Source organism: Oncorhynchus gorbuscha, linkage group LG08, assembly GCF_021184085.1.
Source record: "Oncorhynchus gorbuscha isolate QuinsamMale2020 ecotype Even-year linkage group LG08, OgorEven_v1.0, whole genome shotgun sequence".
Classification (NCBI taxonomy): domain Eukaryota; kingdom Metazoa; phylum Chordata; class Actinopteri; order Salmoniformes; family Salmonidae; genus Oncorhynchus; species Oncorhynchus gorbuscha.
In genome coordinates, this window is record NC_060180.1 from 12,092,859 (window position 1) to 12,117,753 (window position 24,895).

The window sequence follows — 24,895 nt, forward strand, 5'->3', positions numbered from 1 at the left end:
AGAAGGGGGAAAATACAGTTGTAGGATCTTAATTTGATCACTCCTTTGTTGTTGAGAATTTTCCATGCAGATGAGCTTCGTGATTTACATAAATCGACTATTCATTAAAATCCTATTGCGGCATGATTATATTCTGTGACAGTAAAGGTAAAATTAAGTTCCTACATCTGTATTTTATGGGGAATAAAGAGACAGAAGATATACAGAAAGCGGTTAGGAGAAAATGGTTTAGGAAGAAGGAAAAAGAGACTTAAAGAAAACTCACTATTCCAGAGGACTGTTTGGGTTTGACGCTGTACGAGACCTTCTCTCTGGCTTGTTTGAAAACCTCCTCTGCCGTTTTCAGTCTGAAAAGACACCACTAGTTTCAGCCATGCATTTGTAATATACACACACGCTTGCATTTGAAATGTACCTTCTCCTAGAAATGGAGATAAGGTATGTTTGCAGTAGTAAAAGGTCAGGCAACTCAGCAGTGAGGTTTTCCAGGCAAGGTTTGGGTCTCTGCTGTTTATACAGGAGAAAGTTATGGGTGACCAGTTCCAATGTTTTAAGAAGCCCATTTCTGATCCACTGTGATGATAGAGACAGGTTTAAACCATTCAGTGGCCTGACTCTCAACACTGCACACTGTGTAAAAAATAAAAATAATATTCTAGACCAGTACATTCACATGTGTGCGTGTTTGTCCAAATTTGGTATGCCTTTGTAGTAAGTCAGGTTGGGCGGGGGGGCTCTACATTTCCCAATTGTCTAGATGGTGGTAGGCCAAATAGGTAATGATTACAACTTTGTTTGAATCATTTCCCGCAAATTAACAAAACACAAGACATTACTTTTTATTTTTTTAAAGTACATATCACAATGTAATCTACATCCAGCAGAACGAAACAATTAGCATTTGTTGACTTTTCAAATGTTATCTCCAAAACCATCAAACCACTGGAAGCTAACAGAATCTCTCATGTGTTCTTTTCATTATTGGGGTTATGAAACCGATCTGGGTCGTTTCAACTCTTCTCTTTCTTATCTTGTCTATGAATTTGAATGACTCTGATAGGATCTAATAGTGAACATGTGATGCATGCTATTGAAAACTCATGTTTGGGGATCATTCACTCCAACACTGAAGATTCAACACTCATCTATGGCAAATCCTGACTTTCTGCTTGATATTTACCTCACAGGGTAGGTTCAATAGAAATATGAGTATATCTATATGAATAAAAATGTAAGTTTGTCTGATACATTTCCCTTCTACGAGATTATTACATAAAACCTGTACTGCATTATGGGATTAATGGTGTTCGGTTGCTTCAGCATCCTTGGTTGTTACAACACACAGCATTCTCTATCGTTTCAAGGGGAGTCGAAGAGCTCAAGGTGCACGACATTTGACCTCAGTCAAGGTGCTTTATTCTCACATTAAGCCGACAGATGGCTTCACATGGCTTGTCAAGGTAATGTGCTTGGTGTGTTGAAGGTGAATGTGAAACAGTAGGTTCCTTGTGTTCCAGGGAGATATACAGTAGGTTCCTTGTGTTCCAGGGAGATATACAGTAGGTTCCTTGTGTTCCAGGGAGATATACAGTAGGCTCCTTGTGTTCCAGGGAGATATACAGTAGGTTCCTTGTGTTCCAGGGAGATATACAGTAGGTTCCTTGTGTTCCAAGGAGATATACAGTAGGTTCCTTGTGTTCCAGGGAGATATACAGTAGGTTCCTTGTGTTCCAGGGAGATATACAGTAGGTTCATTGTGTTCCAGGGAGATATACAGTAGGTTCCTTGTGTTCCAGGGAGATATACAGTAGGTTCATTGTGTTCCAGGGAGATATACAGTAGGTTCCTTGTGTTCCAGGGAGATATACAGTAGGTTCCTTGTGTTCCAGGGAGATATACAGTAGGTTCCTTGTGTTCCAAGGAGATATACAGTAGGTTCCTTGTGTTCCAGGGAGATATACAGTAGGTTCCTTGTGTTCCAGGGAGATATACAGTAGGTTCATTGTGTTCCAGGGAGATATACAGTAGGTTCCTTGTGTTCCAGGGAGATATACAGTAGGTTCATTGTGTTCCAGGGAGATATACAGTAGGTTCCTTGTGTTCCAGGGAGATATACAGTAGGTTCATTGTGTTCCAGGGAGATATACAGTAGGTTCCTTGTGTTCCAGGGAGATATACAGTGCCTTCGGGAAAAGTATTCATACCTTTTCTAAAATGGATGAAATCGTTTTTTGTCATTAATCTACACACAATACCCCATAATGTCAAAGCAAAAATAGGTTTTTAGAAATGTTTACTAATGTATTAAAAGTGAAAAACTGAAATATGGCATAAGTTCTAAGTTTTCAGACCCTTTACTCAGTACTTTGTTGAAGCACCTTTGGCAGCGATTATAGAATCGAGTCTTCTTGGGTATGATGCTACAAGCTCGGCACACCTGTATTTGGGGAGTTCTCCCATTATTCTCTGCAGATCCTCTCAAGCTCTGTCAGGTTGGACAGGGAGCGTTGCTTCACAGCTATTCTCAGGTTTCTCCTCAGATGTTTGATCGGGTTCAAGCCTATGCTCTGGTTGGGCCACTCAAGGACATTCAGAAACTTGTCGAGAAGTCACTCCTGAATTGTCTTGTCTGTGTGCTTGGGGTTGTTGTCCTTTTGGAATGTGAACCTTCGCCCAGTCTGATGTCCTGAGCGCTTTGGAGCAGGTTTTCATCAAGGATCGCTCTGTATATTTCCCTCAATCTTGACTAGTCTCCCTGTCCCTGCCGCTGAAAAACATCCCCACAGCATGATGCTGCTACCACCATGCTTCACCGTAGGGATGGTGCCAGGTTTCCTCGAGACGTGACGCTTGGCATTCAGGCCAAAGAGTTCAATCTTGGTTTCATCAAACCAGAGAATCTTGTCATCTCATGGTCTGAGAGTCTTTAGGTGCCTTTTGGCAAACTCCAAGCGGGCTGTTATGTGCCTTTTACTGAGGAGTGGCTTCCATCTGGCCACTCTACCATAAAGGCCTGATTGGTGGAGTGCTGCAGAGATGGTTGTCCTTCGGGAAGGTTCTCCCATCTCCAAAGAGGAACTCTAGAGCTCTGTCAGAGTGACCATTGGGTTCTTGATCATCTCCCTGACCAAATCCCTTCTCCCCGATTTATGAGTTTGACCAGGCGGCCAGCTCTAGGAAGAGCCTTGGTGGTTCCAAACGTCTTACATTTAAGAATGATGGAGGCCGCTGTGTTCTTGGTGACCTTCAATTCTGCAGACATGCCCCCATCCAACCTGACAGAACTTGAGAGAATCTGCAGAGAATAATGGGAGAAACTCCTGAAATACAGGTGTGCTAAGCTTGTAGCATCCATAATAAATACAATACAAATACACAATCCTGTCTCGGCGCTCTATGGACAATTCCATTGACCTCATGGCTTGGTTTTTCCTCTGACATGCACTGTCAACTGTGGGACCTTATATAGACAGGTCGGTCTCTTTCCAAATCATGTCCAATCAATTGAATTTACCACAGGTGGACTCCCATCAAGTTGTAGAAACACCTCAATGGAAACAGGATGCACCTGAGCTCAATTTCGAGTCTAATAGCAAAGGGTAAATATATATATATATTTTAATAAATGTGCAAACATTTCTAAAAGCTAGTTTTTGCTTTGTCATTATGGTGTATTGTGTGTAGATTGCTCTTTTTCTCTAATCCATTTTAGAATAAGGCTGTAACGTAATAAAATGTGGAAAAAGTCAAAGCTCTGAATACTTTCCGAAGGCACTATAGTAGTAAAAGTAGACATTTAGATTTGACATGTACCGTACAGTCGACCTGTGGTAGGTCTGTAGAAGTTCAGAACATATATTGTACAACCCTCCCCAAAGTAAGACCCAGCAAAGAGTGGCATTCATTGAATAGGATGGACTAAACACACATAAAAAAACTGCAAAACACCGCTTGCACCAATCCTTACCGTTCCTGTAACCTCAGTTTGTTTTCCTTCTTCCAAAGATCTTTGAAATCAGTGGAGAACTCATGCCACACAGAAAACAGCGTGTTGGGAGAGACTTCCTTCTCGCCCGCCTTGGCCTTGACTGAGAAGAACATGCTCAGCTCCAAAAAACTGAGGATAGAGAGAACAAAAACATTACATCAAACCCAAAATACACAAATTACAATAGTAGATTACAGAAACACTAAGTTATTGTGAAACCTGTAGGCTTATAATAAATATGTGAAAAGTGAAAGTTAATCTTGAAAAAAAAAGAGCATTTCAGAAAAACACTTGATATGGAAGTATGCTAAGTAAAGGTGACTGGGCATTTCAGAACACAAAGAAATACTAGAATGTATTAGCTGGCACAATCACATTCTTTCCTAACTCAATAACATAAAGTGATATTATCCCTCTACACATAACATTCCAAAGAAAGGGAGAGAGAGAGAGACAAACACATAAAGAAAGGGAGAGAGAGACAAACACATAAAGAAAGGGAGAGAGAGACAAACACAAAGAAAGGGAGAGAGAGAGACAAACACATAAAGGGAGAGAGACAAACACAAAGAAAGGGAGAGAGACAAACACAAAGAAAGGGAGAGAGAGACAAACACAAAGAAGGGGAGAGAGAGACAAACACAAAGAAAGGGAGAGAGAGAGACAACACAAAGAAAGGGAGAGAGAGAGACAAACACATGAAAGGAGAGAGACAAACACATAAAGGGAGAGAGACAAACACAAAGAAAGGGAGAGAGAGACAAACAAAGGGAGAGAGAGACAAAAACATAAAGGGAGAGAGAGAGAGAGACAGACACATACAGGGAGAGAGAGAGACAAACACATAAAGAAAGGGAGAGAGAGAAACAACACAAAGAAAGGGAGAGAGAGAGACAAACACATAAAAGGAGAGAGACAAACACATAAAGGGAGAGAGAGACAAACACAAAGAAGGGGAGAGAGACAAACACAAAGAAAGGGAGAGAGAGAGACAACACAAAGAAAGGGAGAGAGAGAGACAAACACAAAGAAAGGGAGAGAGAGAGACAACACAAAGAAAGGGAGAGAGAGAGACAAACACAAAGAAAGGGAGAGAGAGACAAACACAAAGAAAGGGAGACAGAGACAAACACAAAGGGAGAGAGAGAGACAAATACATAAAGAAAGGGAGAGAGAGAGACAAACACATAAAGAAAGGGAGAGAGAGAGACAAACACAAAGAAAGGGAGAGAGAGAGACAAACACAAAGAAAGGGAGAGAGAGACAAACACAAAGGGAGAGAGAGAGACAAACACACAAAGGGAGAGAGAGAGACAAACACAAAGAAAGGGAGAGAGAGAGAGACAAACACACAAAGGGAGAGAGAGAGACAAACACAAAGAAAGGGAGAGAGAGAGACAAACACAAAGAAAGGGAGAGAGAGAGACAAACATAAAGAAAGGGAGAGAGAGACAAACACATAAAGGGAGAGAGAGAGACAAACACAAAGAAAGGGAGAGAGAGACAAACACAATGAAAGGGAGAGAGAGACAAACACATACAGAAAGGGAGAGAGAGAGAGACAAACACACAAAGGGAAGAGAGAGAGAGAGAGAGAGAGAGAGAGAGAGAGAGAGAGAGAGAGAGAGAGAGAGAGAGAGAGAGAGAGAAGAGAGAGAGAGAGAGAGACAAACACAAAGAAAGGGAGAGAGAGACAAACACATGAAAGGAGAGAGACAAACACATAAAGGGAGAGAGACAAACACAAAGAAAGGGAGAGAGAGACAAACAAAGGGAGAGAGAGACAAAAACATAAAAGAGAGAGAGAGAGACAGACACATACAGGAGAGAGAGAGACAAACACATAAAGAAAGGGAGAGAGACAAAACAACACAAAGAAAGGGGAGAGAGAGACAAACACATAAAAGGAGAGAGACAAACACATAAAGGGAGAGAGAGACAAACACAAAGAAGGGGAGAGAGACAAACACAAAGAAAGGGAGAGAGAGAGACAAACACAAAGAAAGGAGAGAGAGAGACAAACACAAAGAAAGGGAGAGAGAGACAACACAAAGAAAGGGAGAGAGAGAGACAAACACAAAGAAAGGGAGAGAGAGACAAACACAAAGAAAGGGAGACAGAGACAAACACAAAGGGGAGAGAGAGACAAATACATAAAGAAAGGAGAGAGAGAGACAAACACATAAAGAAAGGGAGAGAGAGAGACAAACACAAAGAAAGGGAGAGAGAGAGACAAACACAAAGAAAGGGAGAGAGAGACAAACACAAAGGGAGAGAGAGAGACAAACACACAAAGGGAGAGAGAGAGACAAACACAAAGAAAGGGAGAGAGAGACAAACACACAAAGGGAGAGAGAGAGACAAACACAAAGAAAGGGAGAGAGAGAGACAAACACAAAGAAAGGGAGAGAGAGAGACAAACATAAAGAAAGGGAGAGAGAGACAAACACATAAAGGAGAGAGAGAGACAAACACAAAGAAAGGGAGAGAGAGACAAACACAATGAAAGGGAGAGAGAGACAAACACATAAGAAAGGAGAGAGAGAGAGAGACAAACACACAAAGGGAGAGAGAGACAAACACAAAGGGAGAGAGAGACAAACAGAGAAAGGAGAGAGAGAGAGAGAAAGAAGAGAGAGAGAGAGAGAGAGAGAGAGAGAGAGAGACAAACACAAAGAAAGGGAGAGAGAGACAAACACATAAAGGGAGAGAGAGAGACAAACACAAAGAAAGGGAGAGAGAGACAAACACAAAGAAAGGGAGAGAGTGAGACAAACACAAAGAAAGGGAGAGAGATACAAACACAAAGAAAGGGAGAGAGAGAGACAACACAAAGAAAGGGAGAGAGAGACAAACACAGAGGGAGAGAGAGACAAACATAAAGGGAGAGAGAGACAAACACATAAAGGGAGAGAGAGACAAACACATAAAGGGAGAGAGAGACAAACACATAAAGGGAGAGAGAGACAAAGAGAGAGACACAAAGGGAGAGAGAGAGACAAACACAAAGAAAGGGAGAGAGAGAGACAAACACATAAAGAAAGGGAGAGAGAGACAAACACAAAGAAAGGAGAGAGAGAGACAAACACAAAGAAAGGGAGAGAGAGACAAACACAAAGGGAGAGAGAGACAAACACAAAGGGAGAAAGAGAGAGACAAACACACAAAGGGAGAGAGAGAGAGAGAGAGACAAACACAAAGAAAGGGAGAGAGAGAGACAAACACAAAGAAAGGGAGAGAGTGAGACAAACACAAAGAAAGGGAGAGAGTGAGACAAACACAAAGAAAGGGAGAGAGAGACAAACACATAAAGGGAGAGAGAGACAAACACATAAAGGGAGAGAGAGAGACAAACACAAAGAAAGGGAGAGAGAGACAAACACATAAAGAAAGGGAGAGAGAGACAAACACATAAAGAAAGGGAGAGAGAGACACACACATAAAGGGAGAGAGAGACAAACACATAAAGAAAGGGAGAGAGAGAGACAAACACATAAAGAAAGGGAGAGAGAGAGACAAACACATAAAGAAAGGGAGAGAGAGAGACAAACACATAAAGAAAGGGAGAGAGAGAGACAAACACATAAAGAAAGGGAGAGAGAGAGAGAGACAAACACAAAGAAAGGGAGAGAGAGAGACAACACAAAGAAAGGGAGAGAGAGACAAACACAAAGGGAGAGAGAGACAAACATAAAGGGAGAGAGAGACAAACACATAAAGGGAGAGAGAGACAAACACATAAAGGGAGAGAGAGAGACAAACACAAAGGGAGAGAGAGAGACAGACAAACAATTAAAGGGAGAGAGAGAGACAAACACATAAAGGGAGAGAGAGAGACAAACACATAAAGAAAGGGAGAGAGAGAGACAAACACATAAAGAAAGGGAGAGAGAGAGACAAACACAAAGGGAGAGAGAGAGACAAACACACAAAGGGAGAGAGAGAGACAAACACAAAGAAAGGGAGAGAGAGAGACAACACAAAGAAAGGGAGAGAGAGAGACAACACAAAGAAAGGGAGAGAGAGACAACACATAAAGGGAGAGAGAGAGACAAACACATAAAAGAGGGAGAGAGAGAGAGACAAACACAAATAAAGGGAGAGAGAGAGACAAACACAAAGAAAGGAGAGAGAGAGACAAACACAAAGGGAGAGAGAGACAAACACAGACAAACAATAAAGGGAGAGAGAGAGACAAACACAGAAAGGAGAGAGAGAGACAAACACATAAAGAAAGGGAGAGAGAGAGACAAACACATAAAGAAAGGGGAGAGAGAGACAAACACATAAAGAGAGAGAGAGACAAACACAAAGAAAGGGAGAGAGAGACAAACACATAAAGAAAGGGAGAGAGAGAGAGAGAGAGAGAGAGAGAGAGAGAGAGAGAGAGAGAGAGACAAACACATAAAGAAAGGGAGAGAGAGAGAGACAAACACATAAAGAAAGGGAGAGAGAGAGAGACAAACACATAAAGAAAGGGAGAGAGAGAGAGACAAACACACAAAGAAAGGGAGAGAGAGACAAACACATAAAGGGAGAGAGAGAGAGCGAGACAAACACATAAAGAAAGGGAGAGAGAGACAAACACAAAGAAAGGGAGAGAGAGACAAACACAAAGGGAGAAAGAGAGAGACAAACACACAAAGGGAGAGAGAGAGAGAGACAAACACAAAGAAAGGGAGAGAGAGACAAACACAAAGAAAGGGAGAGAGAGACAAACACATAAAGAAAGGGAGAGTGAGACAAACACATACAGAAAGGGAGAGAGAGACAAACACAAAGGGAGAAAGAGAGAGACAAACACACAAAGGGAGAGAGAGAGAGAGAGAGAGACAAACACAAAGAAAGGGAGAGAGAGACAAACACAAAGAAAGGGAGAGAGTGAGACAAACACAAAGAAAGGGAGAGAGATACAAACACATAAAGGGAGAGAGAGACAAACACATAAAGGGAGAGAGAGAGAGAAAAACACAAAGAAAGGGAGAGAGAGAGACAAACACAAAGAAAGGGAGAGAGTGAGACAAACACAAAGAAAGGGAGAGAGAGACAAACACATAAAGGGAGAGAGAGACAAACACATAAAGGAGAGAGAGACAAACACATAAAGGGAGAGAGAGAGAGACAAACACAAAGAAAGGGAGAGAGAGACAAACACATAAAGAAAGGGAGAGAGAGACACACACATAAAGGGAGAGAGAGAGAGACAAACACAAAGGGAGAGAGAGAGAGACAAACACATAAAGAAAGGGAGAGTGAGAGAGACAAACACATAAAGAAAGGGAGAGAGAGAGACAAACACATAAAGAAAGGGAGAGAGAGAGACAAACACAAAGAAAGGGAGAGAGAGAGACAAACACATAAAGAAAGGGAGAGAGAGAGACACACACATGAAGGGAGAGAGACAAACACAAAGAAAGGGAGAGAGAGAGACAACACAAAGAAAGGGAGAGAGAGAGACAACACATAAAGGGAGAGAGAGAGACACACACATAAAGAAAGGGAGAGAGAGAGACAAACACATAAAGGGAGAGAGAGAGACAAACACATAAAGAAAGGGAGAGAGAGAGACAAACACATAAAGAAAGGGAGAGAGAGAGACAAACACAAAGGGAGAGAGAGAGACAAACACACAAAGGGAGAGAGAGAGACAAACACAAAGAAAGGGAGAGAGAGACAAACACATAAAGAAAGGGGTAGAGAGACAAACACAAAGGGAGAGAGAAACACAAAGAAAGGGAGAGAGAGACAAACACAAAGATAGGGAGACAGAGACAAACACAAAGATAGGGAGACAGAGACAAACACAAAGGGAGAGAGAGACAAACACAAAGTGAGAGAGAGACAAACACATAAAGGGAGAGAGAGACAAACACATAAAGGGAGAGAGAGACAAAGAGAGAGACACATAAAGGGAGAGAGAGACAACACAAAGAAAGGGAGAGAGAGAGACAACACAAAGGGAGAGAGAGAGAGACACACACATAAAGAAAGGGAGAGAGAGAGACAAACACAAAGGGAGAGAGAGAGACAAACACAAAGAAAGGGAGAGAGAGACAAACACAATGAAAGGGAGAGAGAGAGACAAACACATACAGAAAGGGAGAGAGAGACAAACACAAAGGGAGAAAGAGAGAGACAAACACACAAAGGGAGAGAGAGAGAGAGAGAGACAAACACAAAGAAAGGGAGAGAGAGAGACAAACACAAAGAAAGGGAGAGAGAGAGACAAACACATAAAGAAAGGGAGAGAGAGAGACAAACACAAAGGGAGAGAGAGAGACAAACACAAAGAAAGGGAGAGAGAGACAAACACAATGAAAGGGAGAGAGAGAGACAAACACATACAGAAAGGGAGAGAGAGACAAACACAAAGGGAGAAAGAGAGAGACAAACACACAAAGGGAGAGAGAGAGAGAGAGAGACAAACACAAAGAAAGGGAGAGAGAGAGACAAACACAAAGAAAGGGAGAGAGTGAGACAAACACAAAGAAAGGGAGAGAGAGACAAACACATAAAGGGAGAGAGAGACAAACACATAAAGGGAGAGAGAGAGAGAAAAACACAAAGAAAGGGAGAGAGAGAGACAAACACAAAGAAAGGGAGAGAGTGAGACAAACACAAAGAAAGGGAGAGAGAGACAAACACATAAAAGGAGAGAGAGACAAACACATACAGGGAGAGAGAGACAAACACAAAGAAAGGGAGAGAGAGACAAACACAAAGAAAGGGAGAGAGAGACACACACATAAAGGAGAGAGAGAGAGAGAGACAAACACATAAAGAAAGGGAGAGAGAGAGAGACAAACACAAAGAAAGGGAGAGTGAGAGAGACAAACACATAAAGAAAGGGAGAGAGAGAGAGACAAACACATAAAGAAAGGGAGAGAGAGAGACACACACATGAAGAAAGGGAGAGAGACAAACACAAAGAAAGGGAGAGAGAGAGACAAACACAAAGAAAGGGAGAGTGAGAGAGACAACACATAAAGGAGAGAGAGAGACAAACACATAAAGAAAGGAGAGAGAGAGACAAACACATAAAGAAAGAGAGAGAGACAAACACATAAAGAAAGGGAGAGAGAGAGACAAACACATAAAGAAAGGGAGAGAGAGAGAGACAAACACATAAAGAAAGGGAGAGAGAGAGACAAACACATAAAGAAAGGGAGAGAGAGAGACACACATGAAGAAAGGGAGAGAGACAAACACAAAGAAAGGGAGAGAGAGAGACAACACAAAGAAAGGGAGAGAGAGAGACAACACATAAAGAAAGGGAGAGTGAGACAAACACATACAGAAAGGGAGAGAGAGACAAACACAAAGGGAGAAAGAGAGAGACAAACACACAAAGGGAGAGAGAGAGAGAGAGAGAGAGACAAACACAAAGAAAGGGAGAGAGAGACAAACACAAAGAAAGGGAGAGAGATACAAACACATAAAGGGAGAGAGAGACAAACACATAAAGGGAGAGAGAGAGAGAAAAACACAAAGAAAGGGAGAGAGAGAGACAAACACAAAGAAAGGGAGAGAGTGAGACAAACACAAAGAAAGGGAGAGAGTGAGACAAACACAAAGAAAGGGAGAGAGAGACAAACACATAAAGGGAGAGAGAGACAAACACATAAAGGGAGAGAGAGAGAGACAAACACAAAGAAAGGGAGAGAGAGACAAACACATAAAGAAAGGGAGAGAGAGACACACACATAAAGGGAGAGAGAGAGAGAGACAAACACAAAGGGAGAGAGAGAGAGACAAACACATAAAGAAAGGGAGAGTGAGAGAGACAAACACATAAAGAAAGGGAGAGAGAGAGACAAACACATAAAGAAAGGGAGAGAGAGAGACAAACACAAAGAAAGGGAGAGAGAGAGAGACAAACACATAAAGAAAGGGAGAGAGAGAGACACACACATGAAGGGAGAGAGACAAACACAAAGAAAGGGAGAGAGAGAGACAACACAAAGAAAGGGAGAGAGAGAGACAACACATAAAGGGAGAGAGAGAGACACACACATAAAGAAAGGGAGAGAGAGAGACAAACACATAAAGGGAGAGAGAGAGACAAACACATAAAGAAAGGGAGAGAGAGAGACAAACACATAAAGAAAGGGAGAGAGAGAGACAAACACAAAGGGAGAGAGAGAGACAAACACACAAAGGGAGAGAGAGAGACAAACACAAAGAAAGGGAGAGAGAGACAAACACATAAAGAAAGGGGTAGAGAGACAAACACAAAGGGAGAGAGAAACACAAAGAAAGGGAGAGAGAGACAAACACAAAGATAGGGAGACAGAGACAAACACAAAGGGAGAGAGAGACAAACACAAAGTGAGAGAGAGACAAACACATAAAGGGAGAGAGAGACAAACACATAAAGGGAGAGAGAGACAAAGAGAGAGACACATAAAGGGAGAGAGAGACAACACAAAGAAAGGGAGAGAGAGAGACAACACAAAGGGAGAGAGAGAGAGACACACACATAAAGAAAGGGAGAGAGAGAGACAAACACAAAGGGAGAGAGAGAGACAAACACAAAGAAAGGGAGAGAGAGACAAACACAATGAAAGGGAGAGAGAGAGACAAACACATACAGAAAGGGAGAGAGAGACAAACACAAAGGGAGAAAGAGAGAGACAAACACACAAAGGAGAGAGAGAGAGAGAGACAAACACAAAGAAAGGAGAGAGAGAGACAAACACAAAGAAAGGGAGAGAGAGAGACAAACACATAAAGAAAGGGAGAGAGAGAGACAAACACAAAGGAGAGAGAGAGACAAACACAAAGAAAGGGAGAGAGAGACAAACACAATGAAAGGGAGAGAGAGAGACAAACACATACAGAAAGGGAGAGAGAGACAAACACAAAGGGAGAAAGAGAGAGACAAACACACAAAGGGAGAGAGAGAGAGAGAGAGAGAGAGAGAGAGAGACAAACACAAAGAAAGGGAGAGAGAGAGACAAACACAAAGAAAGGGAGAGAGTGAGACAAACACAAAGAAAGGGAGAGAGAGACAAACACATAAAGGGAGAGAGAGACAAACACATAAAGGGAGAGAGAGAGAGAAAAACACAAAGAAAGGGAGAGAGAGAGACAAACACAAAGAAAGGGAGAGAGTGAGACAAACACAAAGAAAGGGAGAGAGAGACAAACACATAAAAGGAGAGAGAGACAAACACATACAGGGAGAGAGAGAGACAAACACAAAGAAAGGGAGAGAGAGACAAACACATAAAGAAAGGGAGAGAGAGACACACACATAAAGGGAGAGAGAGAGAGAGAGACAAACACATAAAGAAAGGGGAGAGAGAGAGACAAACACATGAAGAAAGGGAGAGAGACAAACACAAAGAAAGGGAGAGAGAGAGACAACACAAAGAAAGGGAGAGAGAGAGACAACACATAAAGGGAGAGAGAGAGAGACACACACATAAAGAAAGGGAGAGAGAGAGACAAACACATAAAGAAAGGGAGAGAGAGACAAACACATAAAGAAAGGGAGAGTGAGAGAGACAAACACATAAAGAAAGGGAGAGAGAGAGAGACAAACACATAAAGAAAGGGAGAGAGAGAGACAAACACATAAAGAAAGGGAGAGAGAGAGACACACATGAAGAAAGGGAGAGAGACAAACACAAAGAAAGTGAGAGAGAGACAACACAAAGAAAGGGAGAGAGAGAGACAACACATAAAGGGAGAGAGAGAGAGACACACACATAAAGAAAGGGAGAGAGAGAGACAAACACAAAGGGAGAGAGAGACAAACACAAAGAAAGGGAGAGAGAGAGACAAACACAAAGGGAGAGAGAGAGACAGACAAACACTTAAAGGGAGAGAGAGAGACAAACACATTGTTACGGATACAGTTATCCTGTGTGTGTGTGTATCCTGTGTGTGTGTTTCTTTTCTCTCCTTCTCCCCTCACAGGTGAAAATCATCATTCCCAATCAGTCAACAATCAATCATCAATCAGAAGACACACCTCCTCCTATTTCCTGACCTATCACAGTTCCTTCCCCATGGCTTAAAAACCCCATCATTTGTTCTAGAGCTCAGCTCAAAGCTCAGCTCAGCTCATCTCAATCTCTCTGTTAATGCCATGTCTGTAGGTCTCTGTGTTTCACTCTCGCTTTGTGTCTTAACCTCTCTTTTGTTTAAAGCACCTCCATAGCACTTTGTCATCACCTGTGAGTATTGTTTTTGGTTATGGTGTTTGTTTGTTGCTCGTGGGAAAAGGGGGAAACCAAGACAAGTCGCCCATGGGCATACACTACCCGTAGGTGAACTTTGTTAAATACACTAGTTAGAACTGGGCGGACCACCCACTGTATTTTTGGTTAGTTAGTTAGTTGTTGTTAAAGTAGGCTAGTCTAGCTTAGGGGGGTGTTTTTGTATATTTATTGTTTCTTTCCTTGGGTCCAGCTCAGCCCCTTTTCCTGCTCCCCCCATTACCGTGTGTTTATAAATAAACCTGGAGTTTGACGGTAGATTTCTGTTGTCGTGGTTATTTCGTTCACACTTTTACTTTGTCACAATAATAATTTGCATGAGTTATGTTACGGGTCTCATTACCATCCCCCCTAGACTGTCGGGCCAAAAGGGATTCGTAACACACAAAGGGAGAGAGAGAGACAAACACATAAAGAAAGGGAGAGAGAGAGACAAACACATAAAGAAAGGGAGAGAGAGAGACAAACACAAAGGGAGAGAGAGAGACAAACACACAAAGGGAGAGAGAGAGACAAACACAAAGAAAGGGAGAGAGAGACAAACACATAAAGAAAGGGGTAGAGAGACAAACACAAAGGGAGAGAGAAACACAAAGAAAGGGAGAGTGAGACAAACACAAAGATAGGGAGACAGAGACAAACACAAAGGGAGAGAGAGACAAACACATAAAGGGAGAGAGAGACAAACACATAAAGGGAGAGAGAGACAAACACATAAAGGGAGAGAGAGACAAACACATAAAGGGAGAGAGAGACAAAGAGAGAGACACATAAAGGGAGAGAGAGAGACAAACACAAAGAAAGGGAAAGAGAGAGACAAACACATAAAGAAAGGGAGAGAGAGAGACAAACAAAGGGAGAGAGAGAGACAAACACAAAGAAAGGGAGAGAGAGACAAACACAAAGAAAGGGAGACAGAGACAAACACAAAGGGAGAGAGAGACAAACACAAAGGGAAAGAGAGACAAACACAAAGGGAGAGAGACAAACACATAAAGGGAGAGAAAGACAAACACAAAGGGAGAGAGAGACAAACACGTAAAGAAAGGGGGAGAGAGACAAACACAAAGGGAGAGAGAGAGAGAGAGACAAACACACAAAGGAAGAGAGAGAGAGACAAACACAAAGAAAGGGAGAGAGAGACAAACACAAAGGGAGAGAGAGAGAGACAAACACACAAAGGGAGAGAGAGAGACAAACATAAAGAAAGGGAGAGAGAGACAAACACATAAAGGGAGAGAGAGAGACAAACACAAAGGGAGAAAGAGAGAGACAAACACACAAAGGGAGAGAGAGAGAGACAAACACAAAGAAAGGGAGAGAGAGACAAACACATAAAGGGAGATAGAGACAAACACATAAAGGGAGAGAGAGAGACAAACACAAAGAAAGGGAGAGGAACACAAAGAAAGGGAGAGAGAGACAAACACATAAAGAAAGGAGAGAGAGAGACAAACACATAAAGGGAGAGAGAGACAAACACATAAAGAAAGGGAGAGAGAGAGACAAACACAAAGGGAGAGAGAGAGACAAACACAAAGGAGGAGACAAACACATAAAGGGAGAGAGAGAGACAAACACATAAAGAAAGGGGGAGAGAGAGACAAACACATAAAGGAGAGAGAGAGACAAACACATAAAGGGAGAGAGAGAGACAAACACATAAAGGGAGAGAGACAAAGAGAGAGACACATAAAGGGAGAGAGAGAGACAAACACAAAGAAATGGAAAGAGAGAGACAAACACATAAAGAAAGGGAGAGAGAGACAAACACAAAGGGAGAGAGAGAGACAAACACAAAGAAAGGGAGAGAGAGAGACAAACACAAAGAAAGGGAGACAGAGACAAACACAAAGGAGAGAGAGACAAACACAAAGGAAAGAGAGACAAACACAAAGGGAGAGAGACAAACACATAAAGGAGAGAAAGACAAACACAAAGGGAGAGAGAGACAAACACGTAAAGAAAGGGGGAGAGAGACAAACACAAAGGGAGAGAGAGAGAGACAAACACACAAAGGAAGAGAGAGAGAGACAAACACAAAGAAAGGGAGAGAGAGACAAACACATAAAGGGAGAGAGACAAACACATAAAGGAGAGAGAGAGACAAACACAAAGGGAGAAAGAGAGAGACAAACACACAAAGGGAGAGAGAGAGAGAGACAAACACAAAGAAAGGGAGAGAGAGACAAACACATAAAGGGAGATAGAGACAAACACATAAAGGAGAGAGAGAGAGACAAACACAAAGAAAGGGAGAGAGAGACGAACACAAAGAAAGGGGAGAGAGACAAACACATAAAGAAAGGGAGAGAGAGAGACAAACACATAAAGGGAGAGAGAGACAAACACAAAGAAAGGAGAGAGAGAGACAAACACAAAGGAGAGAGAGAGACAAACACAAAGGAGAGAGAGTGAGACAAACACATAAAGGAGAGAGAGAGACAAACACATAAAGAAAGGGGGAGAGAGAGACAAACACATAAAGGAGAGAGAGAGACAAACACAAAGGAGAGAGAGAGACAAACACACAAAAGGAGAGAGAGAGACAAACACAAAGAAAAGAGAGAGACAAACACATAAAGAAAGGGGTAGAGAGACAAACACAAAGGAGAGAGAAACACAAAGAAAGGAGAGTGAGACAAACACAAAGATAGGGAGACAGAGACAAACACAAAGGGAGAGAGAGACAAACACATAAAGGGAGAGAGAGACAAACACATAAAGGGAGAGAGAGAGACAAACACATAAAGGGAGAGAGAGACAAACACATAAAGGAGAGAGAGACAAAGAGAGAGACACATAAAGGGAGAGAGAGAGACAAACACAAAGAAAGGGAAAGAGAGAGACAAACACATAAAGAAAGGGAGAGAGAGAGACAAACAAAGGGAGAGAGAGAGACAAACACAAAGAAAGGGAGAGAGAGACAAACACAAAGAAAGGGAGACAGAGACAAACACAAAGGGAGAGAGAGACAAACACAAAGGGAAAGAGAGACAAACACAAAGGGAGAGAGACAAACACATAAAGGGAGAGAAAGACAAACACAAAGGGAGAGAGAGACAAACACGTAAAGAAAGGGGGAGAGAGACAAACACAAAGGGAGAGAGAGAGAGAGACAAACACACAAAGGAAGAGAGAGAGAGACAAACACAAAGAAAGGGAGAGAGAGACAAACACAAAGGGAGAGAGAGAGAGACAAACACACAAAGGGAGAGAGAGAGACAAACATAAAGAAAGGGAGAGAGAGACAAACACAAAGGGAGAGAGAGAGACAAACACAAAGGGAGAAAGAGAGAGACAAACACACAAAGGGAGAGAGAGAGAGACAAACACAAAGAAAGGGAGAGAGAGACAAACACATAAAGGAGATAGAGACAAACACATAAAGGAGAGAGAGAGACAAACACAAAGAAAGGGAGAGAGAGACGAACACAAAGAAAGGGAGAGAGAGACAAACACATAAAGAAAGGGAGAGAGAGAGACAAACACATAAAGGGAGAGAGAGACAAACACATAAAGAAAGGGAGAGAGAGAGACAAACACAAAGGGAGAGAGAGAGACAAACACAAAGGGAGAGAGAGTGAGACAAACACATAAAGGGAGAGAGAGAGACAAACACATAAAGAAAGGGGGAGAGAGAGACAAACACATAAAGGGAGAGAGAGAGACAAACACATAAAGGGAGAGAGAGAGACAAACACATAAAGGGAGAGAGAGACAAAGAGAGAGACACATAAAGGGAGAGAGAGAGACAAACACAAAGAAATGGAAAGAGAGAGACAAACACATAAAGAAAGGGAGAGAGAGAGACAAACACAAAGGGAGAGAGAGAGACAAACACAAAGAAAGGGAGAGAGAGAGACAAACACAAAGAAAGGGAGACAGAGACAAACACAAAGGGAGAGAGAGACAAACACAAAGGGAAAGAGAGACAAACACAAAGGGAGAGAGACAAACACATAAAGGGAGAGAAAGACAAACACAAAGGGAGAGAGAGACAAACACGTAAAGAAAGGGGGAGAGAGACAAACACAAAGGGAGAGAGAGAGAGAGACAAACACACAAAGGAAGAGAGAGAGAGACAAACACAAAGAAAGGGAGAGAGAGACAAACACATAAAGGGAGAGAGATACAAACACATAAAGGGAGAGAGAGAGACAAACACAAAGGGAGAAAGAGAGAGACAAACACACAAAGGGAGAGAGAGAGAGAGACAAACACAAAGAAAGGGAGAGAGAGACAAACACATAAAGGGAGATAGAGACAAACACATAAAGGGAGAGAGAGAGACAAACACAAAGAAAGGGAGAGAGAGACGAACACAAAGAAAGGGGGAGAGAGACAAACACATAAAGAAAGGGAGAGAGAGAGACAAACACATAAAGGGAGAGAGAGACAAACACAAAGAAAGGGAGAGAGAGAGACAAACACAAAGGGAGAGAGAGAGACAAACACAAAGGGAGAGAGAGTGAGACAAACACATAAAGGGAGAGAGAGAGACAAACACATAAAGAAAGGGGGAGAGAGAGACAAACACATAAAGGGAGAGAGAGAGACAAACACATAAAGGGAGAGAGAGACAAACACTTAAAGAAAGGGAGAGAGAGAAAGACAAACACAAAGGGTGAGAGAGAGACAAACACATAAAGAAAGGGAGAAAGAGAGAGACAAACAGGAGAGAAAGATAAATAGAGGAAGAGAGAGCACACGTGAAAGTGACAAATGCCCTGGTTTTGTGCTTGATCAATACCCGGGAGTTTGGAGGGAACACATTCCTGCCTAGTGTTAACAGAAGCCTGGAGCCCAACGCTGTCTACTCTGTCTCTGCTTGGATAAACAACCCAGACACTGGATGTCTTCAGTCTATCACAGGAGCCACAGTAAAGGCCATCTATAGGTAGAGGTACATGTTCCATGTAGCCTGGGGATCTAAATGTTGATGAAGGACAGTAAAGAGTGAACTTAGCTGATAATCTTGTAAACTGTACTTACAAAATGATCATTGTCACAATGTATCATACTGAAGCTCTAACAGCTGGAAAAATATTATCAGGTGTATTCTTACATCTTATGAGTGTTCTCTAGTTGTGTTTCTTGTGCCTCCAGATCAGTTTTTGCTGTGAGAGAAAAAAATAGTCAGAATATAGGCATAATAAGCCACTCAACAGGACAACATCATACAGTAGGCAAAGTTCAGCAGTAATGGATCATTATAGAAACATGTGGCACTCCATCCCATGAGCTACTGTAGTTACCAGTTCAGTTACTATGGACAACATGAAGATACAATGCGATGATGATAACAATGTGGCCGGTTACACATAAGCCATAAACAAGGTTTAATTATTAGTATTGATAAATACGCTACAAAAGTATGTGGACAAATTAGTGGATTCTGGATTCAAACTAGTGGATTCTGCTATTTCAGTCACACTCATTGCTGACAGGTGTATACAATTGAGCACACAGCTATGCAATCTCCATAGACAAACATTGGCAGTCGAATGACCTGTACTGCAGAGCTCAGTGACTTTCAACGTGGCAACGTCATAGGATGCCACCTTTCCAACAAGTCAGATTGTCAAATTTCTGCCCTTCTAGAGCCGCTGGTCAACTGTAAGTGCTGTTATTGTAAAGTTGAAACGTCTAGGATCAACAATATCTCAGCCGCGAAGTGGTAGGCCACACAAGCTCACAGAACGGAATTGCCAAATGCTGAACCGTGTAGTGCATAAACATCGTCTGTCCTCAGGTGCAACACTCACTACAGAGTTCTAAAATGCCTCTGGAAGCAACATCACCACAAGAACCGTTCATTGGAAGCTTCATGAAATGGGTTTCCATAGCCAAGCAGCCACACACAAGACTAAGATCACCATGAGCAATGCAAAGCGTCGGCTGGAGTGGTGTAACGCTCGCTGCCATTGGACTCTGGAGCAGTGGAAGCAGTTCTCTGGAGTGATAAATTACGCTTCACCATCTGGCAGTCCGATGGATGAATCTGAGTTTGGCGGATGCCAGGAGAACGCTACCTACCCCAATGCATAGTACCAACTGTAAAGTTTGGTGGAGGAGGAATAATGGTCTGGGCCTGTTTGTTTGCTTAGTTCCAGTGAAGGGAAATCTTAACGCTACAGCATACAATGACTTTCTAGACGATTCTGTGCTTCCAACTTTGTTGCAACAGTTTGGGATAAGCCCTTTCCTGTTTCAGCATGACAATGCCCCCATGAACGAAGCGACGTCCATACATAAATGTTTTGTCGGTGTAGAAGAACTTGACTGGCCTGCACAGAGCTCTGACCTCAACCCCATCGAACACCTTTGGGATGAATTGGAACATCAACTGCGAGCCAGGCATAATTTCCCATCTTCAGTGCCCGACCTCACTAATGCTCAAGCATCTAGTGGAAATCCTTCCCAGAAGAGTGGAGGTTGTTATAGCAGTTATAGCAACTCCATATTAATGCCCATGATTTTGGAAAGAGATGGTCCACATACTTTTGCCCATTCTAGTGTAGCTTATACAATTTCTCATATAGGCAGAATGACTGGGTTTCCCCTGTATAGACAGTTTACACATGATTTCACACATCAACATTAATAACACTTGCTGTCATTTTCAGGGTTAGTTCATGTAATTGAGTGTTGAACTGACTGCGGTGGCACCACTGACAAATGAACACCATGGTTTTCAAGGCAAGTGTTCTTTGTGTACATTTAGTATTAATGAGTTCAGGGAATTATTGTGAAATATCCTCAAACTCAGAGGAATTCTAGAAGATATCCTTAGCCTTAGGAGGATTTTTTCATAATTCTCTCTCTAATTCTCTCTTCCACCCTGTATAAACAAAGATGTTGATTCGACGTACAATTGTAAGGCAACCAGCTGCAATAGGATAGTGAGTTTGCAAAAGAAATTATGTGTTAAGCAAACTCACAATCCTATCGCAGCTGGTTGCCTTACAAATGTACAACGAATCAACATCTTATAAAAAATGTTTTATGTACAGTGCAGTTCATTTTCATTGAGATATTGAGGATGTCTGTGATACTGTAACCAAGGTGTTCTGGTGAACCAGTCTTTGTCTGAGACCTGACTTGCATTAGCTCCCTGAGAAAATGCCTATAGGCCAACATTTTAGCTGAGTGGGCTAACACAGTCTTGTAGTATGCAGACGAGGATGTCAAAGCGAAGGTGAAAGGTACCTTAGGTGGTTTGGTGAACCACGCTTGCTCTTGGACTGACAACAGTCTTGTGGCATACATGCGACCCAGGTTCAAACCTAGCCAATCTCATCTGCGTGTTTCTCCAGCTATATTGCTTTCACACACAATCCTATATGGTAGATAGATACCATATAAGACATGTTGTTAGTAGCCTTCAAGGGCAGCTTCCAAATCCATAGCAACCTAAAACCTATAGCCTCTTCATAGCCTTCCAAGGCATCCACTAAAGTAGACGGGTAGGAATCTTTCTTGGCATGGATCTTCGGCCTGTCTTTATCGAGGGAACATCAAATCACTGCGTGTAATTGAAGCCAGAGCGACATCTAAGAAACCTTGACATGTCCAATGGGACGATCACTTTTGTCCACGGCTCCCTGTACTAAATCATTCTAATACTGATCCTCTCTTCTACATCTGCCTCCTATTGCTCATCAATAACCAATCAGAAATCTGAACAGGATGGACGTCATCAGATCAATGCAACAGAATAACAATCAGCAAAGAAGTATGGAATCCATTTTAAATCCATCCAAAATGTCATACAACATGGACTGTATGTGTTGAGTTAATACAGGCTTTCTGTATTTCTGATCAATTTGATGTTATTTTAATAATGGACTTAAAAATGAGCTTTACTTTCAAAAAGAACGACATTTCTAAGTGACCCCAAACGTTTAAACGGTAGCGTTAGTACCTGTCTAGAGGTTTAAAAATAGATTCTGGACAACGCCGAATAAATCTTATCTGATATGGTATGAGTAGGCAACCCTTGTAACCAACGCAGTAATCAGTCCCCTAAAGAGAGCACGCAGACAATATTAGTAATCTTAATATTTCCATCAGAAACAGATAATCACATGGCCAATGTTCTGTTCGGAGGCACAGAGACTCCATCAAAGGCATCGCATGCATGAGAATCTGTGAAACAAGCGGGGAAAATCGAGCTAGACCAAACAGTGCCGTTCCAACGAGTCCCCTTTCACTGTTATTCTGTGGTTAGTTTCATGGTCAGAAAATAAACAAGAGTGGTGGAAACTGTGGAGCCAGAAACTGTTTAACTCCAGGGTCTGAAATTATAGAAATAACACAAATAAGACATTGCTGTTGTTGCTTTTTTTTTGCCGCAGTGGAGGCAACCAGCGAATTTAGTCTGGAGCCTTCCAAGTCACATGTCAGTGTTACGCCGAACATTCCTCTCTCTGAGGACAACCTCGTCATTTGCATCAAAGGGAAAACCCAATATTTATTTCAGAGAGACGCTTTCATCCAGGCTTCCTTTAAAGTTGGACTCAAGGACAGTGAGCAACATAGCAGAAGAGCATGTGTTATAGATTACCAACTCTCATTTGAATACAACATCACTTGAGAAGGGGCCAGTGAGCTCAGAATTACAAGAAGAATGGGAACAGTTAGCTAGAAATAGCCTGCTATGTAAAACTGCCTAGAATGATATCCTACATGTTTTAATAGACATGAAAACCAAACCTAATTTTCTCTGTTATGATGAGCATAGTTCCATTCTTTTAAACAGATTTTCTACGCTTTACCTCAGTGTTAAGTAAGTTAAAAGGACTGAGATGCAGGGGTGAAGGTACTCTTTTACAGGAGGTTGTTGAAAGGGTCTGGGAGGGAGGGTGATAAACAAACACACTGTGGTCAAATGAAAACAAACATGGTCGATCACAAAGGGAAGGCGCTAGGTGGATTCATCATCAGCGCTCGTTCCACTGCTAATTCATCATCCCTGTTTTAACTGTTCCCAGGGTAAACAGCTTCCTCCAAGTGTTTATTTGATTTCCTGATATGACAGAGGGAGGAATGGAGAGAACGAGAGAGTAAACGAGTGAGGTTGAGAGAGGAGGCTCTTCCAGAGGCCATAAAGTAAAAAGAGAAAGAAAAGAGGTGAAGAATGAACAGGAGGAAGACAAGGACAAACCAGATTGCTATTACAGTTACACTATCTAACCTGTCAGGGTCCAATCCTGCCTATAGCCCTCATTATGTGTTCATGTTTGGCCTGGAAGTACGTCTGCTCTTGAAATGTCTTTCAGACAAGAGGTCAAAGGCTCAGCTAACAGGTGCTGCTGCAGCTCATCATAACAGGCACAAAGCTGAAACAATAGCCTTGAGTTATTCAATGCAGTCTGGTGTAAGCAAAGGTCTCCATGGAAACTGCGTTGATTCAAATAAAAATCTAATCAAACTGTATTTGTCACGTACACAGTTTATATCAGGTATAAAATGTGCAGTGAAATGCTAGCTCCCTCAACATTGCAGTACAATAATAAAATAAGTTATAAGAAGTTAATATGCATTGCAATAACCTGATATGTATACAATATACAGCATAGATTATGAGTGTGCTATGTCAATTATGACTGTCTTTACAATATAAAGTGGGAAGTGACTTGGTCGTTCAGTTGAATAAGTAGTATATAATAGAACAGCAGCATTGACTGTGTGTGCGTGTGTGTGTGTTTGTGTGTCTGTGTTTGTGTCTGTGTGTGCGTGTGTGTCTGTGTGTCTGTGTGTGCATGTGTGTGTCTGTGTGTGCGTGCGTGTGCTTGTGTGTGTCTGTGTGTGTGCTTGTATGTGTGTGAGTGTGTGTGTATATGTCTATGTCTATGTGCTTGTGTGTGTGTGTGTGTGTGTGTGTGTGTGTGTGTGTGTGTGTGTGTGTGTGTGTGTGTGTGTGTGTGTGTGTGTGTGTGTGTGTGTGTGTGTGTGTGTGTGTGTGTGTGTGTGTGTGTGTGTGTGTGTGTGTGTGTGTGTGTGTGTGTGTGTGTGTGTGTGCGTGCGTGCGTGCTTGTGTGTGTCTGTGTGTGTGTGAGTGTGTGTGTGTTTATATGTCTATGTGCTTGTGTGTGTATGTGTATGTGTATGTGTATGTGTATGTGTATGTGTATGTGTATGTGTATGTGTATGTGTATGTGTATGTGTATGTGTATGTGTATGTGTATGTGTATTTGTATGTGTGTGTGTGTCTGTGTCTGTGTGTGTGCGCATGTGCTTGTGTGCTTGTGTGTAAGGGTTTGATGTGCGGAGAGTCAGTGCAAATAGTCACAAGGTGCAGGTCTGAGCAGGTAGAATGATGATCTCTGCACATCTTTCTTCCAAACACTGTACATTAACCAGAAGAGCAACTGAGACATCAGTTTTGGCAGGACAGATGCAGTGCAGTCTAACCAAAGGTTAGCATCATGATCAACTGCCCATCTCTACACTCTATTCTCTAACACAGATCCAAGATGGCTTCCTCATGTCAGGTATTCTGACACTGAACATAACCCAGTGAAATATCTGAGGCATTAGCCTTCATCTTTGGGGCAGCTACACTTGAGTTGCACCAAGGATAAGGGGTATCAATGATCTGTCTCGAAGCTTGACTCTCACTACTTGAAGAACCAAAATGGCTTCCTTTGTCATTGATCAATGGTCCATTTGTCTC

General features: G+C 42.2%; 1 protein-coding gene across 1 annotated transcript in view; it reads right to left on the reverse strand.

Moving 5' to 3' along the window:
• Positions 1–24,895, reverse strand: part of fmn2a (formin 2a) — a 62,869-nt gene that overhangs the window by 1,368 nt on the left and 36,606 nt on the right. Inside the window, exons 15-17 of the mRNA XM_046360662.1 lie at positions 19,283–19,334; positions 3,968–4,117; positions 266–347 (exon numbers count right to left, since the gene is read on the reverse strand). Coding sequence (XP_046216618.1) covers positions 266–347; positions 3,968–4,117; positions 19,283–19,334 — 284 coding nt within the window. The remainder of the gene's footprint in view (positions 1–265; positions 348–3,967; positions 4,118–19,282; positions 19,335–24,895) is intronic.